The following is a 20631-nucleotide window of genomic DNA, read 5'->3' on the forward strand; positions in this document are numbered from 1 at the left end:
TGATAACCATTTCAGGTGACTATATCATGATGTCACTGAGAGAAGGCCAACAGTTTGGAGCACTGTCAACAAAGCAATCTTCAACAATCTTAAACCATAATACATAGTGTTACTGATCAATTTTTTTCTTTGCTAGATAATTCCATGTATCTTGCTTCATATATTTGATGTCTTCATTTTGTATCACAATGTAGAAAGTAGTAAAAATAAAGAATAACCATTAAATGAGAAGGCGTGTCCAGACTTTTGACCGCTAGTGTACATGTGATGAATATGCAAAAAAAATGGTACTGTACATGATGTGAATAATGCAAACACATAGTTACATAATACATGATCTTGAAAGTTAATCTAAGCTGTCTGTTGTGTGTTGTGAATAGGATCCTCTTATGAAAAGAACACTAGTCAGGTGTGGTTCTGAATGAACAAAGAGCCCCTGTTCGACATGTTTGCCTCATTGTTAGTAGAGTAGTCAAACATGCTACTAGAACAGTGTAAGAAATATAATCAGCTTTCTCTTAAACACTGAATTTGTGTGTAAGTTTGTACCTAAGTTAAATGTTTAGCTTGGTCGAGTAATTAGCTCGGGGTGCTGGCGGCGAAGAAACAAAACAATCTGCACGGATTTTTAGCGTAGTTTTCTTCCCCATAATGAAATCACTGATGTATCCCATGACTAGATTTCCCGAGTAGTGCTGAACAATTTCACATGAAAATGGCTCAAATGGAAGTTAATGATATAATGACATTTCCAGATAGCACTGCTGCTCCTCAGAGTTGCCTAAACCTCTTGTTTACAGTTTATCTGGGTTAGAAGTAACAGCAGTTCAGATGAAGTAAACAGACTTCCCCATCACTGCGTGCAGCATTTTCAGAGTGTGCTGGATCAGTGTCAAGCTGACGACAAGAAAAGAAGATCGTATGTTTGTGAGAACCTCTTCTCACAAACATACAAACAGGAAGTGTTATCTCTTCATTTGGTGAACAACGTTCTCATTGTGTGTCTGTGTGCTTGTGTGTGTTTTGACAGCTCCCTGTCCCAGCGGCAGTGCTCGCATTGATGTCCCATGAGCGATTGCTGCCTTGCTCCAGAAGCAGTCCACGTCTGCTTGATGCAGACTCCAACAGGAGCCCCACGGGGGACACGGACCAAGGTAGTGCACACGTGTTTGTGTGTCTGTGTGACAACTTTGCTGAGATGAAAGTGCAGACCTCTGAGTGTGACTGTCTCCCCAGGACATGGGAGTGTGTTTAGCTGCTGTAACCCTGCCAAACTCCGGGATCGCTCTGCTACTTTCTTCATCATCCACGCTCTAGGAGGAGCTATCCTCTTTATCACAGATGGGATTATAGTAAGGCTTCCAGCTAACACCACACACAATTACACATGAACCCAAGTAAAATGGGAACAATCCAAGAATAACCTTTTACACACAAAACAGGATCGTGATATGTGAGAGCTTCAGTGCTTTTGGCTTTGCTGTATTAAAACATCATCTAATTGACTAAGACTCTGCTTAGGAGCAACACAGAGCAGTACATCGATGTACCGTCACCGTTAAAATAGAAAGTTTGCACTTGTGACATCATGACTGTTTATTACACTGTGTTATATATTATATTGCACCCGTGTTATATTTATAGAAGCAATATCCTGGGAAGGGATATTGCTTCTATAAATGTGGTAAGAAATCATACAAAAAAGAGCACCTTTACACTGAGTTTCCTTAAGAAACGTCATTATTAGAGTGACCGGCTGAAGGCTGTCTGTGAATCCAGTGTAAACAGGCAATATAAAGCTTTAAGAACAAGGCTCAGATATTATGGTGCCTTATTTGATCTGATTATATGTTACCAATGAGAACAGGGAAAAAAGTGAGCGACAAAGTTTGTTCCTGGGCCTGATCTAACTGACCTCCAGCCGGGTTTCTTGTCCTGCAGGGCTCTTATGCTGGCTTCGTCTACACCTACGCCGTCTCCCCTCCTCTGCTGATGGGCCATAAGATGGCAGGCTGTCTGGACAGCATATTCTGGGCCGCGATCACCGTGGGAAGACTGGCTTCAATGTACTTGTCCTACAGATACACGGCACCCAAGCTGCTCACCGTCAGTCTGGTATGGACACGTGTCTGAAGGACAAACCTGCATGAACACAGATATCACAGGGCAGGAAAAGCAGAAGTGACCATCAGGGGTCAGGCTTTATTCCTCTTAAAGCTATAAGACGCTTGTCTTACGACAGTTCAAACCAAATATTTGAACAGGGTGGGAATGCAGCCACCGAGAAGACGATTGTTGTCTGAGTGGGTACACACAGTGTGTCTGAGCTAACCTGGTTCAGTCTCACTTTACCACATCAGTCTGATTCATTCCACTCAGTTTCGGCATTGTAGTGTCTCTGTGGACAAGCAGTCCATTACAAACGTATAAACGCCGTCCTGCTTGCTCTCATAAGTAAGGATTGTTATTATCAGTTTTCTGCAGTGTTAGCCTGAACATAAAGTTTGCCTTTCTCATGCAAACAGTGTTACTGGTGTTTTTTTGTCTTTATTAATTTTGTTTAACAACAACAAAATTGTATGAAATGCAAAAAAACAAATTTTCTACAGTTTCCTGGAGCCCGATGTGATTTTAAATGATCGTGTTTACAGGTTTTAACCTGTAATGGTTTCTAGTTTTGTTCGTCACAACAGGCTCTCTGTTATGTGTTGAATATCTCAGCTGGTCAAGTGTTAGACTGAAGCCGACTTTGGTTCTTTGCTGGGTTTTGGCAGCACTTAGTTCCCTTTTAACCTTTAGCAGGACTTTCCAGTGTTAGTCTAAGCTTTCAAATCCAGTCATCTGTTATTTCCACTTTACAACAGTATGTGTACATTTCCATCAACGTCTGTGCATCACCTCTCTGTTGTTCTTTCTGTTTATGTATATTTTATATTTAGTGTGTGTGTGTGCATGTGTGTGTGTGTTTCTCAGGTGGGAGTCATACTGGTTCAGTGCCTGCTGTTAATCTTCTACACCAGCTCTGTGTTTCTGTTCTTTGGCACCTGTGTGTTGGGCCTGTGCATCAGCAGTGTGTTCCCCTCTGTGTTAGCCTTCACAGAGGACATATTAGAATACAAAGGTACACACACATCGTCAGTGCCTCACAGGAGTACAGCCATCAAACAGTCATTGTTAATATTAGGCTAAGATAACCCGACGATTTCATTTATTAAAGGGAAAAGGCTTCCCAACCCTACCTGGCCCGGTATAAAAAAGTAACCTCCCCAACAGAGAGTGGCTTATGAAATTAAATTCAGTTTGTTTTGCCATAGTCTGGCCTGATTACTGCCAGACCTGTTGAATCAAAAAATAGAATCTGACCAAGTGAAGTTCTCATAGAGCAACACTTCATGACAAAATGTAAAGAATCTCAAGAAGAGAAACAAAACCAGTCTAGAACGGTCTTTTCTATGACTTTGAGAGAGCTAATTTCCAAAAATGGATATAATGTTGAACAGTGGTGAACCTTCACAGGAGGAAAAAATGACTCCTATCAAAATAAGAGCGCACTCGTGGCTTATTCAGGTCACAAAGGAACGCAGACAAACACGTAAAGAACAGTTAAGGTCAGCGTCCATACAGTTTGCTCACTGAAGTATTTTCATTTGTAATATTTCTGTCTTTGTTAGGATTTGTAGAAAAAGAAAACAACGGTCAGAAAGAGGACAAATACTTTTTCACTGCACCAGCGTGCATACTGCATTTGCTGCATAAGTAACCTTATATATTGTAAACCAGTAGGAAATGAGTAAAATCATTCCTGATGACACTCAGTTACAGAAAAGTTAACAGTGAAAGTGTAAAACAGAATAACTTGTTTGCAAAACATATAAATACAATATTGGATGAAGAGCAGATCAAACTGTGGGCATGGAAATATGTGCTCACTTTGAATTTGATGCCACAAATGCAGCAGAAGGAGAGATTTATAATACATGAAATTAAAACTATCACATAAAAATGTAGCATTTTTACATGTAAAAATAAAATATTGATGTTCTGTTTATAATTCGCATCATAAATAACTGTGTTTCTACAGTTCTGTTGAGGGTTTTTCCCCACATTCCTGCACTTGAGTGTAATAATTTCCCCCAAAACAGACAAAGATTGTTTAAATATACATGTTTGTCTTCAAGTATGATTTATTATTAGTTCTTAATGATCAGATCTTACTGATTCATTTATACTTTCATTAGTTTTTACAATTTTTATGTCATCCAGTTTTTATTATAATATTAAAATTAATTTAAATTTAAATTTCTCGATATATTTTACATCAAGTGTTTAATATAAACAGAAACCCTGCTCTCCATGTAACACACACATATGATCATAATCTAACACATTTGTTCATTTGTTTGATTATTAATTATTATAACTTAATAATAAGCATTGATTTTTTTTTGTTAATTAATTGCCTCATGTACACTTTTACAGCGTGCAACTTTTGTCCCATAGCTGTAGATTATTCCTGTGTGCTTATTGTGTGTTACAGGCTGTGCCACAACAGTGCTGGTAACGAGTGCCAGCACGGGGGAGATGCTGCTTCAGCTGCTTGTTGGATCGGTAAGAAAGGATTTGAGACTCTTCTGTCTTCCTGAACATTTTTATAAAGCATTCGCTTTCACAAAATGCTTTTACATTCAGTGTTTTATATGAATTTCTCGTTTCTTTCTGAAACATTTAAATAAGTGTAATATAATAGTGCATGTCCCCTCACTGGGGAACAGGCTTTCAGGTCACTACTGAGCATTTGTGCAGTGACTGTAGCCTGCTGTGTCTGCATGAATTAGGCTAAAGCGCCTCACTAACGTTGCTTAGTGGCTTCCCAGGGTTGACCGCTGAGATCTTTGCGATTTGGAACTCAATGTGTGTTTATGTGTCCTGCAGGTGATCCACAGTCAGGGCAGCTACTCCTTCCTGCTGTGCGGTACAGTAGCATCCTTTATCGGCTTCTGCCTGTTCCTGCTGCTCCTCTATATCCAGAATATCCACAGAAGCCAGCACACAGGTAAATACATGCAGAAAGACTAAATGATTTGCCAAAACACTGGTGATACAAAAGGCAGCCTCATGTGGCCATTAGAGGAACTGCAATTTTGGCACTTGTGCTTCAGTCACATTTTCTGCCCTGGAGGTTGCTGCCTGGACTTGTTTGGACTAATTCTGACGTTTCATTCTGGTTCTATCTGCGCTCACAGCTAGCAAACCAACAATCAAACCTCCTTTTTCATAGATTTTTTTCAGCTTGACAATATCGCATCCGATGTGACGTGTCAGCCTGTGGATGTCTTTTTTTTTCTCCTGTTTTCCTTTAGTAACCAACTCTTTTATCTCTCAGATTTGTCTCAATGCACAGACATGAAAGAGAAGCCAAAGACCAGAGACTCGTGACACACTGGAACCCAGAGAGCAGAGGATACAGCAAAGGGAGAAATGCTTCAGGAGAAGCTGACACTTCTTCCCCCGGGGTGGAGGGTTCACAATCACACTCCTGCGTCATGGAAATCACATGCTGAATAATTATTTGCACCCTACTTTCACAGCCTGATGATCAACAAACGGCTCAATGGATGATTAGAGTGTACACAATCATCTCTTTGAGCACATTAAACTGTGCGTTGATTAAATACGACCTCTTCAGTATGAATGGACTCTTATAATAGGACTCGTTCGGTGGTGGAAAATAAAGATAAGATGCAGTCGGTTAGAGATCTTTTATTATTGGTTTCTCACACATCAATACGCAATACAGTCAATCCTGTGTGTGCATGTAAAGTGAGTCACTAATGGAGATTATCAGTCATCAAAAGTGGTTTTGGATGGGGCCAGACTGCAGGCCTTTCTCTGAAGTGTTTCACTTTTGAACTGGTAGATGTTACGAGCAAAGAGTTTCAATTCACTTTCACTTATATAGAACCAAATCACAACAACAGTCACCTCAAGCACTTCATAAGGTAAAGATCCTACAATAAAATAGATGGTAATCAAGTTCTTATATAGTGCTTTGCTATTCTACCTGAACAATCCAAGCACTTTATACATCATGTCTCATTCACCTAAGTGCTTTTCTTCCCTATGCTTAAGTACTTATAAGTAGTATATCCAACATTTACACACTGATGGATGCAAGCTTCTGTTTAGTAGATGACCTCTTGAGCTACAGCCACACCAGAAAACAAGCAAAGTGTCAGGTACCAAAAGATCTTATCTTTCAATTCAAGTGTCTTATATAGACTATATGTTATGCATATTCGACTTAACGGTTCTTTTATTCTAAAGTTTAAATTTGGTTTTGCCATATGTCATTTGAAAGGGTACTAAGTGGTGCTGTAAAGACGATTCCCACGTCTGGTAGGCCTTCAAAAGAATCCTGAGGGAGGCTGGGGAGCTCAAGTGTACCATGTTCAACATACCATTTATATTAAAATGGTTACCTGTGGTAAAACGACTCAGTATCCCTACACCTTCCATAGTTACACCTCTTTCATAGCGTGCGGCTCATAAAAATCGGTAATCCATTATCTCAGATTATTAGAATATTTTCCAAGGTCAAGCAGAAAAGTATTTACAGAAATATCTGAAAAGTTTGCTCATTTAAATACTGACTGTATTGATGGAGTTCATTAGCTTGTGGGACTGCTGAGGTGTTATTAAAGCCTAGGTTGCCTTGATAGCGGTCTTCAGCTCATCTGTAGTTTGAGGTTGGGTGGGTCTTGTCTTTTTTTTCAACATGTGAAGTTCATGTGTGAGCGAGTTGGCTGGCCAGTGGGAATATGGCCAGAAAATCATTTGGTAAAGTTCTTCTGAAAAGCTAAAGTTCTTCTCCATATAGCTTGTCAACAGATTAAAGCATGAAGTGTTCTGAAATGACATGGCAAAGTTTGGCTTTTGACTTTATAATAGTGGACCGACCACCACAAATACCAGCAAAGGACATGGTGCAAGAGTCATCACAGGCTTTACACTAGACTTCAAACACCTTGGACTTACTGCCTCTCCACTCTTCCTCCAGGATTTTCAAATGAAGTACAAAATTTGCTTTAATCTGAAAAGAGGACCGGATCACAGAACAAAAGTCCAGTTTGTTGTGTCCTTAGCACAGCTCAGAAGCTTCTCACACTTCATTCAGGAGCGACCTGAGGTGGCTGTAGCTCAGGAGACAGCGCAGGTCATCTGTTAATTAGAAGGTTGGTGGTTTGATCCCTGGCTGTTTCAGTCTGCATGCCAAAACACCTTTGGGCAGGACATTAAATTCTTAATATTTGAGAGTTTATTAAGGTTCATTCTTAAAGTCTTTCAAGAGTTTTCAGTCAAGACGCTTTCACTGTTTGAACTGGACAGATCAATGTGGTAACTTAAGCACATAACCTAGTCTGGAACAACTTGTATTCAAAGTGGTGATGTAGACAATGTAGCAATGTTTTCAAGCTTGATGCTGCTGGACTACAGCACTACTGGAATTACAACAGAGAATCAATGTATTTAGAGGCTATTCTTGATCATTTTCAGTCAATAAAATTAAATTCATAACTTTAGAAACTGAAATTCATTTAAAAGTGAAACTGATTTGTGTGAGTGTATGCGCGTGTTTGTTTCCTGGCGGACATTAAAGACGCAGTCAGTTAGAGATCTTTTATTATTGGTCTCACCTAACTCTTTTGATATAAACACTTCCTCGCACATCAATACGCCACTTAAGACAAGCAGCTTGTAAACATTTGAAAAAAGCATCAAACAGTTGGAGAACTGGACAATACAAAGCAAGAAGGGGCTCAATTTGTCCAAAACAAGATTTTACATTTGAAGGAAAAGTCAAGGGGGGAAAAAATAAAATAAATTCAGAATACAAAAACAAATATGTCGATGAATAAAAGGCCAAGAGGAAATTTTAAATGGAGTTGAGGTTGAGGTCACATTCCAGCTATTTCATAGTTTTTTTTCATTAAAGTTACTGCAAAAATATGCAATATAGCTTACCAATTCTATTGGGTATAAAGTCATACAAATAAATATTAAGTGGCAGTGCCTGATTACAAATTATTGTAAATTTATTTGATACACGGTAAAAGATTAAACTCTTGTTTGCCATATAAAATACCAAGTGCATAATTGTTTCCTCCCTTTGGGAAAATAGACATTTCTCAGTAAGCAAACAACATTTCAAAGAGCAACTCTGAGGCATAGAAAAGTGACAGAATCCAATACTACAGGAACCCCGAAGATTTAAGTGCAAACGTTTCATCACAACATCTGCATTTACAATATCAGCACTATTATCAAAACACATAACATAGAAAATGCAGATTTAGATTTATCCCATAAGGCTTTGATTCCCTACAAAACAAAACAAAAATGGCCAACATCGCCACGGGGCCGTCGTTGCCACCTCCTCCTAAATCCACAAGAGGAAACACATGCACAGAGAGAACATTAAATCAGAAAACCCAACATAGGAGACATCTAACTACTTGGCCATTACAAAAATAGAAATTAATCTTAAAATTCTATTTGTGTTACAGGAAAATAAAGAAGATTACACACAAACAAAAGCTTAAACAGGTCTTCTATATATATTCATATACTTTCTGAGTAGAACATTGAGAAGCAGGCTGGAAACAGACATGGCTGCCAACTTTAATACACGGCCTGATTACATTTTACATGCTGTGCATGTTGCTGTCCGTATGTACAGTAAAGCATCCAGAAGGTCACTGCGGCACATTTGAGCTGCAGTGTGCTTGTGCACAAAACATCCCTGGTGAAGTTTTACTCCAAACTTCCGGGGTTTGGTCTAAGATATGGCATAAAAGCGAAGAGGAGAGCTGTGGTATACTGTTCCATCGCTTTACCTCCATCCAGTATCGGGAGAAACGTGGGCGCGGCTGTGGTAAGGCACCATATATCACTCTGATGGACAGTGGGGTCAGTTAGTTGAGCAGAAATGAGCAGTAAGTTCCCCCACTCCCCAACATCCATCCCTGGGGTGCAAAGTCTGGTAAACACACAAAATTCAGTGTGTTTTATCCAAGTATTGTGTAAACATGTCATGTACAATTTGCATGTTTAGCATAGAAAGGTGGGATTTACCACCTTTGGGATTTCAGTCTGTCACTCAGACGTATGGCTTTAAAATCAGTGGCAAAGAAGGTGCAAACCTCTCATGGCTGATCAGCGAATAGAGGGTCCTAAGGGGGAAGGAGCTTTTCTGCAGATGAGCCACAACATGATGGCTGCTCTCATGAAGAGAGAATAATCTGGGGTGTGTTTAAAGGTACTGTGAGCGAACTGCGAACTAGTAAATCTCGGAGAAACAAGCAGATAGCTCTTACAATGGCCAGCGACAACACATATGGAACACCAAGGCTGGCGTGTGGGGTAGTAACCAACAAACCACCTTCAACTGTCTGATATAATCCCCAACACAGCAGGTGTGCACTGTGGCACATGAAGGTCCATTAGCATATGATGAGGGGTGACCATAAATGCTTTGGCTCGTCACTGCATGTTCAGATGGCTAACAGACAGTGCTGGGAACCAACAACAGCACTGACACGCCAAGCAACACGTCAGATATCAGTGAGGCTGCAAAAGATGCTGGGAATGTTTCCTGGGAGAAGAATCCTTCTGGTTTCAGCTCCCACCAAAGATCAACTAATACATCAGCTCAAAGATATTACGTCTTTAAAAACACCAGCTCAGCTGACAGAATAACCCAGTATATATGATGTCTGCCATTTTTACTGCATGTTAAACAAATTGTACAGAGAAGATGGACACAGTCTCCACGACATTGCCAATTGGTTTTGGCTTAAACATTTTGAAGCCTCAGTGTTAGGAAACAAGAGGCTGTAAACATACATTTTAATGCTGTACTGGAGACTTCTCCACATCACCTGTCTTTTGCATAACTACATCAGATAATGATAAACTGGTGTTGGCACAGGTGAGCTTTCATCCATACTGAACTAATGTTATGCATATTAATCACTGAGCTTTAGCGGCTTCTGCTGGAGCGGCAGTAGAGTGGCTGCTATGCTATTTTCTCTCGGCTTTTCTCTTACATGGTTGGTTTGAGACACTTATGGTAAGAGCCGTTAACATGATGCCTGAATTACAAATGAAGGATTTGTCGTTGCTTGGAGAAAGAGTTATGGCTTCGCTTTCTTTCATTCCCACGTGAAAGCTTTACCAACCGGAGGCAGACCAGCTCATGCTGGATTTCAGACCTATTCTACTAGAGACGCACGATTCACTAGAGCTGATACACCGAGGCAAGGTTCATGGTTCAGCTTGGATTATGGCCACATGTTACGATAAGACAGAGCAGCTGAGGCAAGGCTTAACATTTAAATTTGTGTTGAGACCTGGCTAAAAGATAGAGGAGCTGCAGGTAAACATGCAGGTTGAAATAAATCCTTTAAACTAGAGGAAAAGTTAAGGACTGAGCACAAAACCAAACAGAATCACTGTGAGCAGGCCCGGTGTCGTGTTTGGCAAGAACACTTTAGCACGAGAAAAGAAGGTCTGAGTCTATAAAAGGAAAGAGTCAGCTGCTCCGTGTGTCCAGGTATGAAGACTGCAGCTGCTGAGGGTTCAGTCCACGTGCACATCTGCTTCCATAAAAAAGGGGTTTCAAAAAACAACTTTCTTTCAACTTTTGTGACACAAGGAGCCCCAAAAAAACCAGACTCGGTTTAAGTGTGTTGGTATTATTAAGATAATAGTGAAGATGAAAATAAACGAGCACAGCAAAGCAGTCACACAGCAGGCCTGCCGACACTTCTCCACACACCTGAGCGTAGTGTGAATCCTGTGGCAGAGAACTTCAAAGCACCAGAGTGATGTGAAATAAACACTCAGCTCATCGTCCTGGATGTGGGTGGAGAAGGTGGAGTAGGAGCGGGAGAAGAGTAGGTGTCTGGCTTTCTGGGTCCAAATGTGTTGGTACTGAGGGGAGGAGGAGACGGGCTACTCCTATGTTTTCTGAGGGTCCGGTGAAATGGGGCCAGGTGTGTTGGTCCCATCCATGCTGTGCACTGGGATCTGGAACTGGGGGGTGACGACTGACGGAAACTGAAAGAGATTATCAAGGGGTGAGTTAGATGCACCGATAGATACAGAAAGACTGACTGAGAGCAGAGAGCGGCACTGACTTGGAACAGGTGGCCTCCCTGGCGTCGCGTGGCTGGGCTGAGTGGAGCGACCGGACTGAGCGTGCTCCAGAAGTGGATGTTGGAGAGAAGCGGGCTTGGAGTCAGCAGAAGCGTTGGAGTCTAAGGAGGACAAAACAAGGCCCACACTTAAACTAGACTGGGATTAATGTGCATAAATGATAAAGATGTTTTTATAGCAGATTTTTAAAAATAAATAAATACACATTGGGTGTCAGTTTGGCTCAGTGAGAGAGCAGCGGCCTGCTGCATGTCTTCCCTCTCCATCTTCACTGTTTCACTATCCAAATATGCAAAAACACAGAGTCATGACTTTCTAGTCATTGTGCTGCACAGAGGTGTCACATTGCATTTTTGGAGTTTATTTCTAGTCTAACTGTTAGGATCACGATGCTTTTGTTCGACTCCAGTGTTGCCCATTAGCAGCAGCAGCAGCAGCAGCATGTATTTCTCGGAGGAACCCTGAGAATGCAATTACAACGCACTAATAGACCTTATCAAGGTCCGGGAAGTAGGATGCTGAGGATGCTGCAGGATACCCAAGGGGATCATAGAGAATCTGCACATCCACAGCTACTTGAATGAATAAATATGCATGTGATATATGATCTGATATGGCACGGAGAGAGAATCACAAACCAAAGGAACAACTACCACCGAGTTAGTGCCAAAGCACTTTCACTTGGTTTTCTTTTTTGTTTATTGTCTGGCAGTTTTTGCAATCAGAATTGTGATCTGAATCCTTTGTGGTGCCAAACACACTTTGCTTTTGCAAGAACAGCTCTAGAGAATCTCTACAGGCTCGTCTTGCTCACATGACTCTTTTAACATTACTCATTTCTATTTGTGTTATTTCAGTTATTACACTATATGTGGCATATAATGACGATGTCTAAGGCAGGACACACACTGACACATTCAAAGACAATACACAGAATAATAAATACCAAGTGACCAAATTGAGACAAACAAGTCCCAGGCTGTGTGACGTAGGAGACTTTTTCCCCAGTGGCAAAACTTCTTTACCCAACAACACAGACATTATGTTAGACATCAGAAAAAAGAACAATAGTTTCCTGAAAACATAAAGAGACATTCAAACAGAAGCAAACTGCTTTTACATGACACCTTGGAAATTACTCTTTCATTGTTATTAAAAGTGATCGAGACCTCTCACACATTGCTTTAGTTGAAAATATCCCCATTCAGTCTAAAAATATCTGGATAGGATTTTGATCTAGTTTTATAGAAAGACAGGAAATAACAGGATGGATCACCATGCGTTAAAAATCAACTACAGCTAAAACCTCTGATGCCACCAGTGCAGCTCTGACTCCATCACAGGCTGCGAACAGAGAAAACATGAACTCAGTCTGAGCTGGATCTCATGACCAGACCTGGCTGGCCTGCTGGGGGACAAATAGTGAATCAACAACACAATTACATCTAACAGACTGTGACATTTTATACAGCAGCGCACGCAGGCATGTGATCTGTAAATAGCATGACCAGGAAGACTCAAACATCACAACAAAGCAAGGGAGCATCAGTTAATCCTGAAGCACTGCTGCCCCCTGCTGGACATGATCACTACCTGTTTGAGCCGTTTCTGTGAACTCACCTGAAGCATTGCTGGTGTGAGCGAGGCAGTAGGCAGTGAGGGGCTGCAGAGATTCATGGGGGAGAAGTCAGAGGCAGTGACGAGCAGAGCTGGTGGGCTGAGGTGCAGGATTTTGGGGGGCTTGCGTGCCTTTCCTGAGCTCTGGGTGCTGACTGTGGTGCTGCTGCTCACTGAGGAGGAACTGGTTTCAGTGTCCAACATGCTGGTCTCATCTCCAGACAGGACAACGCTGCTCTCCATCTGCTGCTCAAAGACAGGTTCTCTGTTTTTACTCTGACATATTCAAACTATTAATATCTGACTCAATATGATGGACAGCAAATCAGCACAACCCGCCAAAGAGAACTAGAACAGGAGTCCATAGTGACTTTAGTGGGCATGCTCATTCCATTTAACTTTATTGTTAAAATGTCTAGTTTTAATTGGTGTTTATTGTTTTCAATTAGTTCTACTTTTCATTATATGGAGGGGTATTTGTCAGGTGTACCACGTCAAAAAGATATATTCTAACAGAGAAGTCAAAGTTTTAGCTGAGTTCTACTTAACTATAATAACCTTGGTAAAGGTGCATCGAGTGTAGCGCTGAGAGGAGATTAAAGTCAGACTTTGACAGGACTGTAAAATTTATGGAGTAATCCAGTCAGTTGTTTTATCACCAGTATTTACGGCATCACAAAAAAGCAGCTGCAGAGTTCTAAAATACACTTTGACGTTCTTTTCATTACTATCAATATAAAAACACACATAATAAACTAAATCAAATATCCTGTATTATTAAAAAAGTTCTACCATTTTTAAAGAAAATGAACTGCTTGAAAACTCTAAATATGTATGATATCCAGTACTGTGTAAAACCCCAGACTTTGTGTGGTTTTCTGTAATCTTGAACAAGAGTTCTCCAGACTTTCTGAAGGCCTGTCAAAGATTTTTCTGCAGACATTGGCTGCCTTTTCCCCCAAGTCCTTTTTTTGGTTTTGTTTCTTTAGTCGCTTAACACTGACCTATGAATCATTCAAGCAAAAAAGAAAGGCACATAAATAAACAGTGTTGTATATACATGTAACAGAAAACTTGGCAATCCTATTTCTTTTTGCACTTTTTGCAAGGTGACTCAGAAAGAGCTATTAGCTGCAAACTTGGCATATCAAAAAGAAGGGGCAAAAAAATTACTTATAGCAGATGAACAGTATCTAAAGGTCATGTCCTGGGAAGAAAAGGCTGGCAAAACTGCCAACAGTGAGCATCCAAAGTCTGTTAAACACAGCAGAGATCGTGTCCCTCTGTAGCATGTACATGGTTTGGTTATGAAAAGTCTGCCACGGACCAGAAAACTGTACTATGCAAATTATGCAGGAAACCGGTTCCCACCTCAGACTGAAACCCGGCAAACCTCTACCACCTATGCAAGAATCACGTGAAAGAGTATGGAGACAGTTTATGGATGAGAAGTAAAAAAGAGCCGTCAGGTGCTCAAAATAAACCTTAGACTCAAACGTTAGAACAGGCTTTTCCCCGCAGCACGCCGTGTAATAAATACAAAGAAAACGGCGGCCGTTACAACTATAATAATAATAATGGATTGGATTTATATAGCGCTTTTCAAGGCACCCAAAACTATGTCTAAAAATGTATCGTTTCATGCATCGGTTAAAACACTCGACTCCAGCTACATGACGCGCAGCTGGAAACACTTCACGCAGGTCGAGCTGCCCGAGATTCACAGAATTTACAGAAAATGTTACATTTCTGTGATTTATAGCGTTGTCGGGACGATATATCGGGATATGAGATTTTGGTCATATCGCACAGCCCTACTATCAGTCAGTGACCCACCCAGAGCCAGCACTGAAGCAGCGTGGGATCACTTTAACAGAAACAGAACAAAATGTAGTCAACATCCAAACAAGGGCTTTCAATGTCCTTCAAGAAGTCTGGAGAACTTTTCCTAAAGACTACTTAAAGTACCGCTGACGAATAAAGGTGGTCATACCAAATATGGAGTTTCAAGCTCTTTAAAATTGTACAATCTCGTGTGTACTGTATTTCCACGTCTGTTTGCACATGTTTCAATAAATCGTTGCACCTCCAAGAAAAATTTTAATAATTTCAGTTTTAATTATAACTAAAATTGAGGCGTGATTCAAGGCTCTTGCACAGTACTGTACTATGATGATGTGTGATTGTTCCACTGAGCAGAGTGACTGTCTCTCTGGGTTTGAATGTATACTTGCCTTCTCCTGTGCCTGAGAATTTGTGGGCTCCGGTGCCTGAGCGTCTGTGGGCTGAGAAGATCCAGACTCAATGTCGCTGTCAATCACCAGCTCCTGGGAAGAGTCTGGCACTAGATTGGGCGAGGGGCTGGTTGAGGTCAGATCTGGGAGGCTGAACGTTGGTTCTGATGGGCGGATGTTATCGAATGAGTAAATGGTCTGTGGTGGCAGGGAGGAGTGTGTGCTGATGTCTTCAGCCCTGCGGGGAGGAGTTTGAAGAGAATCCAAGGGGCTGGGCATGAGGCCGGGCTCTATAGCAACCTGAGGAGGCAGTGCTGGTGCTGGTTTTTGAGGGGTGTTTCCGAACTTGATGACCGAGGGCAAAGCAGTGGGTTGCTGCGTTTGAGGCAGCGTCTCCTGGCCCTGTGAAGCGGCAGTGACAGCCCTCTTCTCAGCCATCTTCTCTGCTGGATTCTCTATTTTGATGGACTTGAAGAGCTGCCGCCCATTTTGCAGCGAGTTGAGCGTGAAGGACGTGTACATGCCAGAGTGAATGTAGTCATTGCGGTTCGACTGCTTGGTGCTGGAGGCCAGAGATGCTGCGCTAACTCCCACCCTGGCTCTGTCGCCAGACTCTGCCTCCTGCACAATGTCATCTGCCCTCTTCGATAGTGGAGTGGTACCCCCTGCGCCCGCATCCACGCCCTCTGCTCGAGCGACGTCTCCTTTGAGGATGTCAGGATAGGACACGAAGCGATAGACAAACTTCTGACCGTTCACCTTCTTTATGATGTTCTACAAAACAGAAACACAGCGTGATAATTATGCACGCACACAGCTAGTGCAGTGTGAGACTGTGGTAGTAAGTTTCTAAGAAAAAATATAGAGTCAAACGACAGAAAGGCTTTGTGCGTGGGACAGATCCGTCTTTCCTGTCTGTACGAATCTACTAACCACGAATGCTGCAGCCAAACATACCAGACCAGCCCTGCCCTGCACGCCCACAGGGTCAGCCTGAGACTCAGCCAAACCGCGAGCAGAGTGGGAGACAGACAGCTCTCTCCTTCTCTTCAACATGTCACAGAGCAGTAGGTTTGAAAGGCCCCTCCCCACACTCAAAAATGCATTTGACTCTTATTGTAGACAACCAAGTGTGGTACTTAAAGAGGAAGTGGGAATGATTCGGTGACATTACTACTGCTTTGAAGCCAATCATGGTGCCACATGTGTCACAGATTACTACTGAAAACTGTTTTCCTATACGTCTGTATATACTCTGGAATGGTTGCTCTTTGATGCAGCTGCCTGGAAGAAACGACCTCCGAGTCTCCAGCTGCTGCTTCAAAAACACACAACAGCTGCACACCTGATTTCACACACATCAGAATGTGATCAAACTTACAGTACATGTTTTGGAATGTGAGTCTTTATGTAGCTAACATTCTGCCTCCCGGACAACATGCCGGGGAGCATTTTTAAATATTCAAATTTAAAATTCCCTTCTGCTTCATCTGACCTCAGGGGCTTTTTGAAATTCGAGAAATAGGACAAGAATAGAACAAGTGATTCATCATAGATTAACTGTGCTAATGTCATACACTCCAGCATTATCTTATTTTGAAAACAATCATCAGTATCTAGAAAACAAGGCCAGGAGACTGTGCTGCACATTTAGTGGGAAAACTATTGCTGATCTCTACTAGAGAAATCAGAGATGATCTGAACCTGTATGGCCCTCAGCCCAAGGTGCCATCTCTGAAGCTGAATGACGCTACCATGAGTAAACTGCAGGTCCTCTAAAGGTCACTTGAACCTGGCTGCAAAAGCAAAGTGATCACCACAGACTCCCAGTTTAAAAGCCTTAACTTGACATCGTGAAAAAGCATATTTACATCCCAGTTTAAAATGGTTTTCCAACTAATGGCTATTTTACTCCTTCACAACAAATGCATGGTAGCTGAGGGGTTTTTGTTTTTACTTCTCCTGTTTGGATTTTACTGAGGTTTACAGTAAGGAGCATGTCAGCTTGGATTGACAGATGCGGTTATGGTTAGGCCTTAACTCTGCTAATTGGAGTCAAAGAACTCGATCGCTTGACCACATTTGAGGGTTTGAGTATGTTAATGACCTAATTTGATAAATAACGTCCCGCTGGGAGACAAAACCCATTCAATAAGTCTGCTTCAATTTCAGTGAAATTCAGTTATTTTATTAGTCTGTTACTTACCGCTGTAGTTCTCTGCATTGCACAGTTTATAAATATGGTCAGCTTTGGCTCCAAAGTGCACATTTCAAAATGAGGAGTCCAAAAACCACAGAGGGTATATAAATCTTTTCAGACTAAGGAAAAAAATTGAGAAATTGCCACAACTGTGTGCTTTTGGCTCTTTACCCTCTGCCTCCGTTAGCTTTGAAAGCTAAGTCTGTTTCACTAGTCACTCTTTGTGTTACTTAAGTGGTGTTACCAGTAACAGACCAGTCTCAGATTCAGATTATTACAGTTGCAATCACTGCAACTTTCTTGGCTGATTCTGATTTGTTGTAACTGCATCCCGCCGATACAGATCTTCTTTTTATACCCGATTTTCTTTCTAAAACCTATAATAAAATAAAAAACAACTTTTCTTCAATAAAAAGTTTTATTTTCACAATAACAGAAATGATTCAACTTTACAGTTTTCACAAGTTCTCACTTAAACAACTGAAAATAAACTGCTCTCCTGCTGTAAGAGGTACAAACTCTGAAAACAAGTGACCTGACATATTTTAGCTTATAACACAGAAGCAGGTGCAACAGTTTCGTACAGCAAAACAAATGGCAGTAACTCGTATCACGTTGCAGTATGTTTATAAACTCCTTCGATAAAGAGACTTTTACGCTACTCTCTTTTTCACCTGTCTCTATAATTCTCCTCATAACCACTTTGATCCTTTGCCTGTACTTAGCCTGCTAGCTTGTGACTGGCTATGAGTAGCTTTAGCCCTTTTGCCTCTGCTAGCTTCTTTAAAATAGCCATGTTCAGCTGGGTGAGGGGGATTTTTAAAACACCCAAATAATAATAAAAAAACAAAACAAAAGAACAACTTTTCAAGGCAGTTAAGGCTCACAGCAGCTGGTAGCCCACCAACCACACAGTACCCACCCTATCAGCCACAGGAAAAAACATATCCTGACATCATCTGGCCTACATGAACACCAGCCTGCAATTGGTTGAATGTTTAAGAAGAACAATGAATGGTTTATGTTCAGTCTTAATGAACTGAAAGTGTAATAACTGCTACTTGAAGAACAAAAAACCCTGAGCTTTCAGCTGCGATGTATCTCACCTGATAGAAGACTATAGACGTGCTTACCTTGTCATAGTAGTATCTGAGTGCCCTGCTCAGTTTGTCATAGTTCATATTGGGCTTGTTCTTGCGGGCTCCCCACAGCCGGGCCACCTCCTCAGCCTGCAGCAGTTTGAACTCCCCTTCGTCATTGGTCCAGCAGATGAGCTGCTCATTGTTGGAATCCAACAGAAGCTGAAGCAGGAACTGCCACAGGGTGACGGAGTTGTCCATGTCTCTCACTGAAAAAAAACAAGGCAGGGACAAAAAAATAAATTAAAAAATGACGCTTTGGGTCAGTATTAAATCAAATACTGAGATCCCACAGACATGTAATATAATATAAATTGGGGCCACATCTTATAACTAAAGATTTACAGCTTTTACAGGACCAGGTGGAATATCTGCTACAAGCACTGTTCACCTGTGTGGTTCTGCCATTGTATTACTGTAGGGTCTACCTTACAATATAAAGCACCTTGAGGCGACTGTAGTTGTGATTTGGCGCTGTATAACTAAAATTGAACTGAATTGCTAGATAATAATGCAGCCACACACTCTGCTGAATAAACGGAAGACTTGTTTCTTTACCAGCTGGACTGAGTCAAAAATCTTCGGTGGAAATTTCTAATACGCAGAGAACACAGTCACTTTGGTTCGTCTTCATATCTTGGTGAGCAGGAGCATTCTGAACGACTGCGGTTGTTTACGACCATGACACACTCATACTAAATGGAAAATCACTTGCTGAAGGGGCCCAGGATATGCACAGGTGTGTCATCTGCAGAGGTGTTTATGTATATATTGTATATGAGTTAATAGACCTCTCTGCATTGAATCATATCTGTTATTAACCTCTGTCTCTCTTCCACAGCATGTCTTTTGTCCTGTCTTCCTACTCTCACCCCAGGACTCTTTAAAAGAACTTTTATGGGTTTGTTTTTTTATAAAGATGATCAAACTTCATGCCTTTCACTGTTTCTCTGTGTGTGATTTAAAAAAAAGTGTCTGATATGTTGTTGCACTGCACCGTGTTGTGAATTGAATTGACAGCAGCTAAGCTTCGATCACTGACCAGAGAGGAAGAACTTGGTGCAGACCAGCGTTTGTTATTTTTAATGTACATGCCTTTAATGTAGTGTTCAACATTGCGAGACTATGAAGCACTTGTGACATCCACAAGCAGCAACCCCCGACTGGGTAGCAGGCAGCTATTTCTACCCTGCTGCTAATGGCCCACGCTTTGCTAGACAGGGCTGTTTCCAAATTTTACAAAAGGCAATTACGACAAGCAAAACAATTTTCCGTATTATAAACTACAATAGAAACGGTCACTAACACAAATACTGGATTTACATTAAACAATTTAATAAAAAACTAAAAAAAAAAAAAAAATACCTAAAAGGATCTAAAATTTAAAAAAAAGGATCCCACACACAATTCCATTCTTGGTCTTTCCCAGAAACTTGAGACTGTTTTCCATTCTCTGGGGATACAGTCGCCTGAACACCCTCAAAAAGTACAAAGAAGAAAAACAGGTGAGTCCTAAGTATAATAAGTATAAGTGATAAGTGACTGCCTCCACTTCACACTAAAATTAGCACCCTTATTCATAACAGATTCAACACACATTTACCCACACAGTAATCAATTACATTTGATTTCATGTGGCTAAAATTGTCTCTTTATCTAACAGACTCATTCTGCCATACACCAAACAGCTGCTCGAGTGCCTGGAAGGCAAAGACAGAATCACACACACAAATCATGTAAATGTATAATAAGTAACAAGTTCTTCCAGGCGCATTTACACTTTGAAACTAAATACCAGTTATTCTGAACCAAAAATAACACACCTCCTTATCACAGGCACAACAGTAGTTACACTATAACAGAATAGTATGTCAAAGGTCACATTTAATTGGCACTGCTTTAAAGTGATGGATCCAAGTCAAAGGTGACTCGTTTTTGTTAGAAGTTAGAAGGCTGTTTTCTTGCCTCCTCTGCTCACATTTCTAGTGGGAGTGATTAAGACACGAGGGGAGGAGCTGAGGATGAGAATCATTGATGTGCAATTCTGGATAACTGTGACAGAACTCGGACAAAGATTGCTATAAGAATATTTACAGCTTGGTTAATTAATGCACATCTTTTCAAATGCTAGAAGATGCAATCACCACTCAAGAGTATGTTGAGAGAGAGCCGACAAAACCAAAATAAATGGTCACTAGGGATGGGTATCGTTTAGGTTTTATCC

General features: G+C 41.1%; 2 protein-coding genes across 2 annotated transcripts in view; one reads left to right on the forward strand and one right to left on the reverse strand.

Moving 5' to 3' along the window:
* The window catches only part of mfsd4aa (major facilitator superfamily domain containing 4Aa), a 13355-nt gene extending 7683 nt beyond the window's left edge, over positions 1–5672 (forward strand). Inside the window, exons 3-9 of the mRNA XM_005726758.1 lie at positions 1031–1154; positions 1237–1352; positions 1942–2115; positions 2974–3121; positions 4538–4608; positions 4933–5053; positions 5384–5672. Coding sequence (XP_005726815.1) covers positions 1031–1154; positions 1237–1352; positions 1942–2115; positions 2974–3121; positions 4538–4608; positions 4933–5053; positions 5384–5436 — 807 coding nt within the window. The 3' untranslated portion in view covers positions 5437–5672. The remainder of the gene's footprint in view (positions 1–1030; positions 1155–1236; positions 1353–1941; positions 2116–2973; positions 3122–4537; positions 4609–4932; positions 5054–5383) is intronic.
* Positions 5673–7888: 2216 nt separating this feature from the next.
* elk4 (ETS transcription factor ELK4) overlaps positions 7889–20631 on the reverse strand; it is a 24189-nt gene continuing 11446 nt past the window's right edge. Inside the window, exons 2-6 of the mRNA XM_005726677.2 lie at positions 18402–18616; positions 15069–15842; positions 12838–13080; positions 11199–11318; positions 7889–11118 (exon numbers count right to left, since the gene is read on the reverse strand). Coding sequence (XP_005726734.1) covers positions 11020–11118; positions 11199–11318; positions 12838–13080; positions 15069–15842; positions 18402–18608 — 1443 coding nt within the window. The 5' untranslated portion in view covers positions 18609–18616 and the 3' untranslated portion in view covers positions 7889–11019. The remainder of the gene's footprint in view (positions 11119–11198; positions 11319–12837; positions 13081–15068; positions 15843–18401; positions 18617–20631) is intronic.

This window comes from Pundamilia nyererei, unplaced genomic scaffold (assembly GCF_000239375.1).
Source record: "Pundamilia nyererei isolate P.nyererei 1_Seehausen unplaced genomic scaffold, PunNye1.0 scaffold00021, whole genome shotgun sequence".
Lineage (NCBI taxonomy): Eukaryota > Metazoa > Chordata > Actinopteri > Cichliformes > Cichlidae > Pundamilia > Pundamilia nyererei.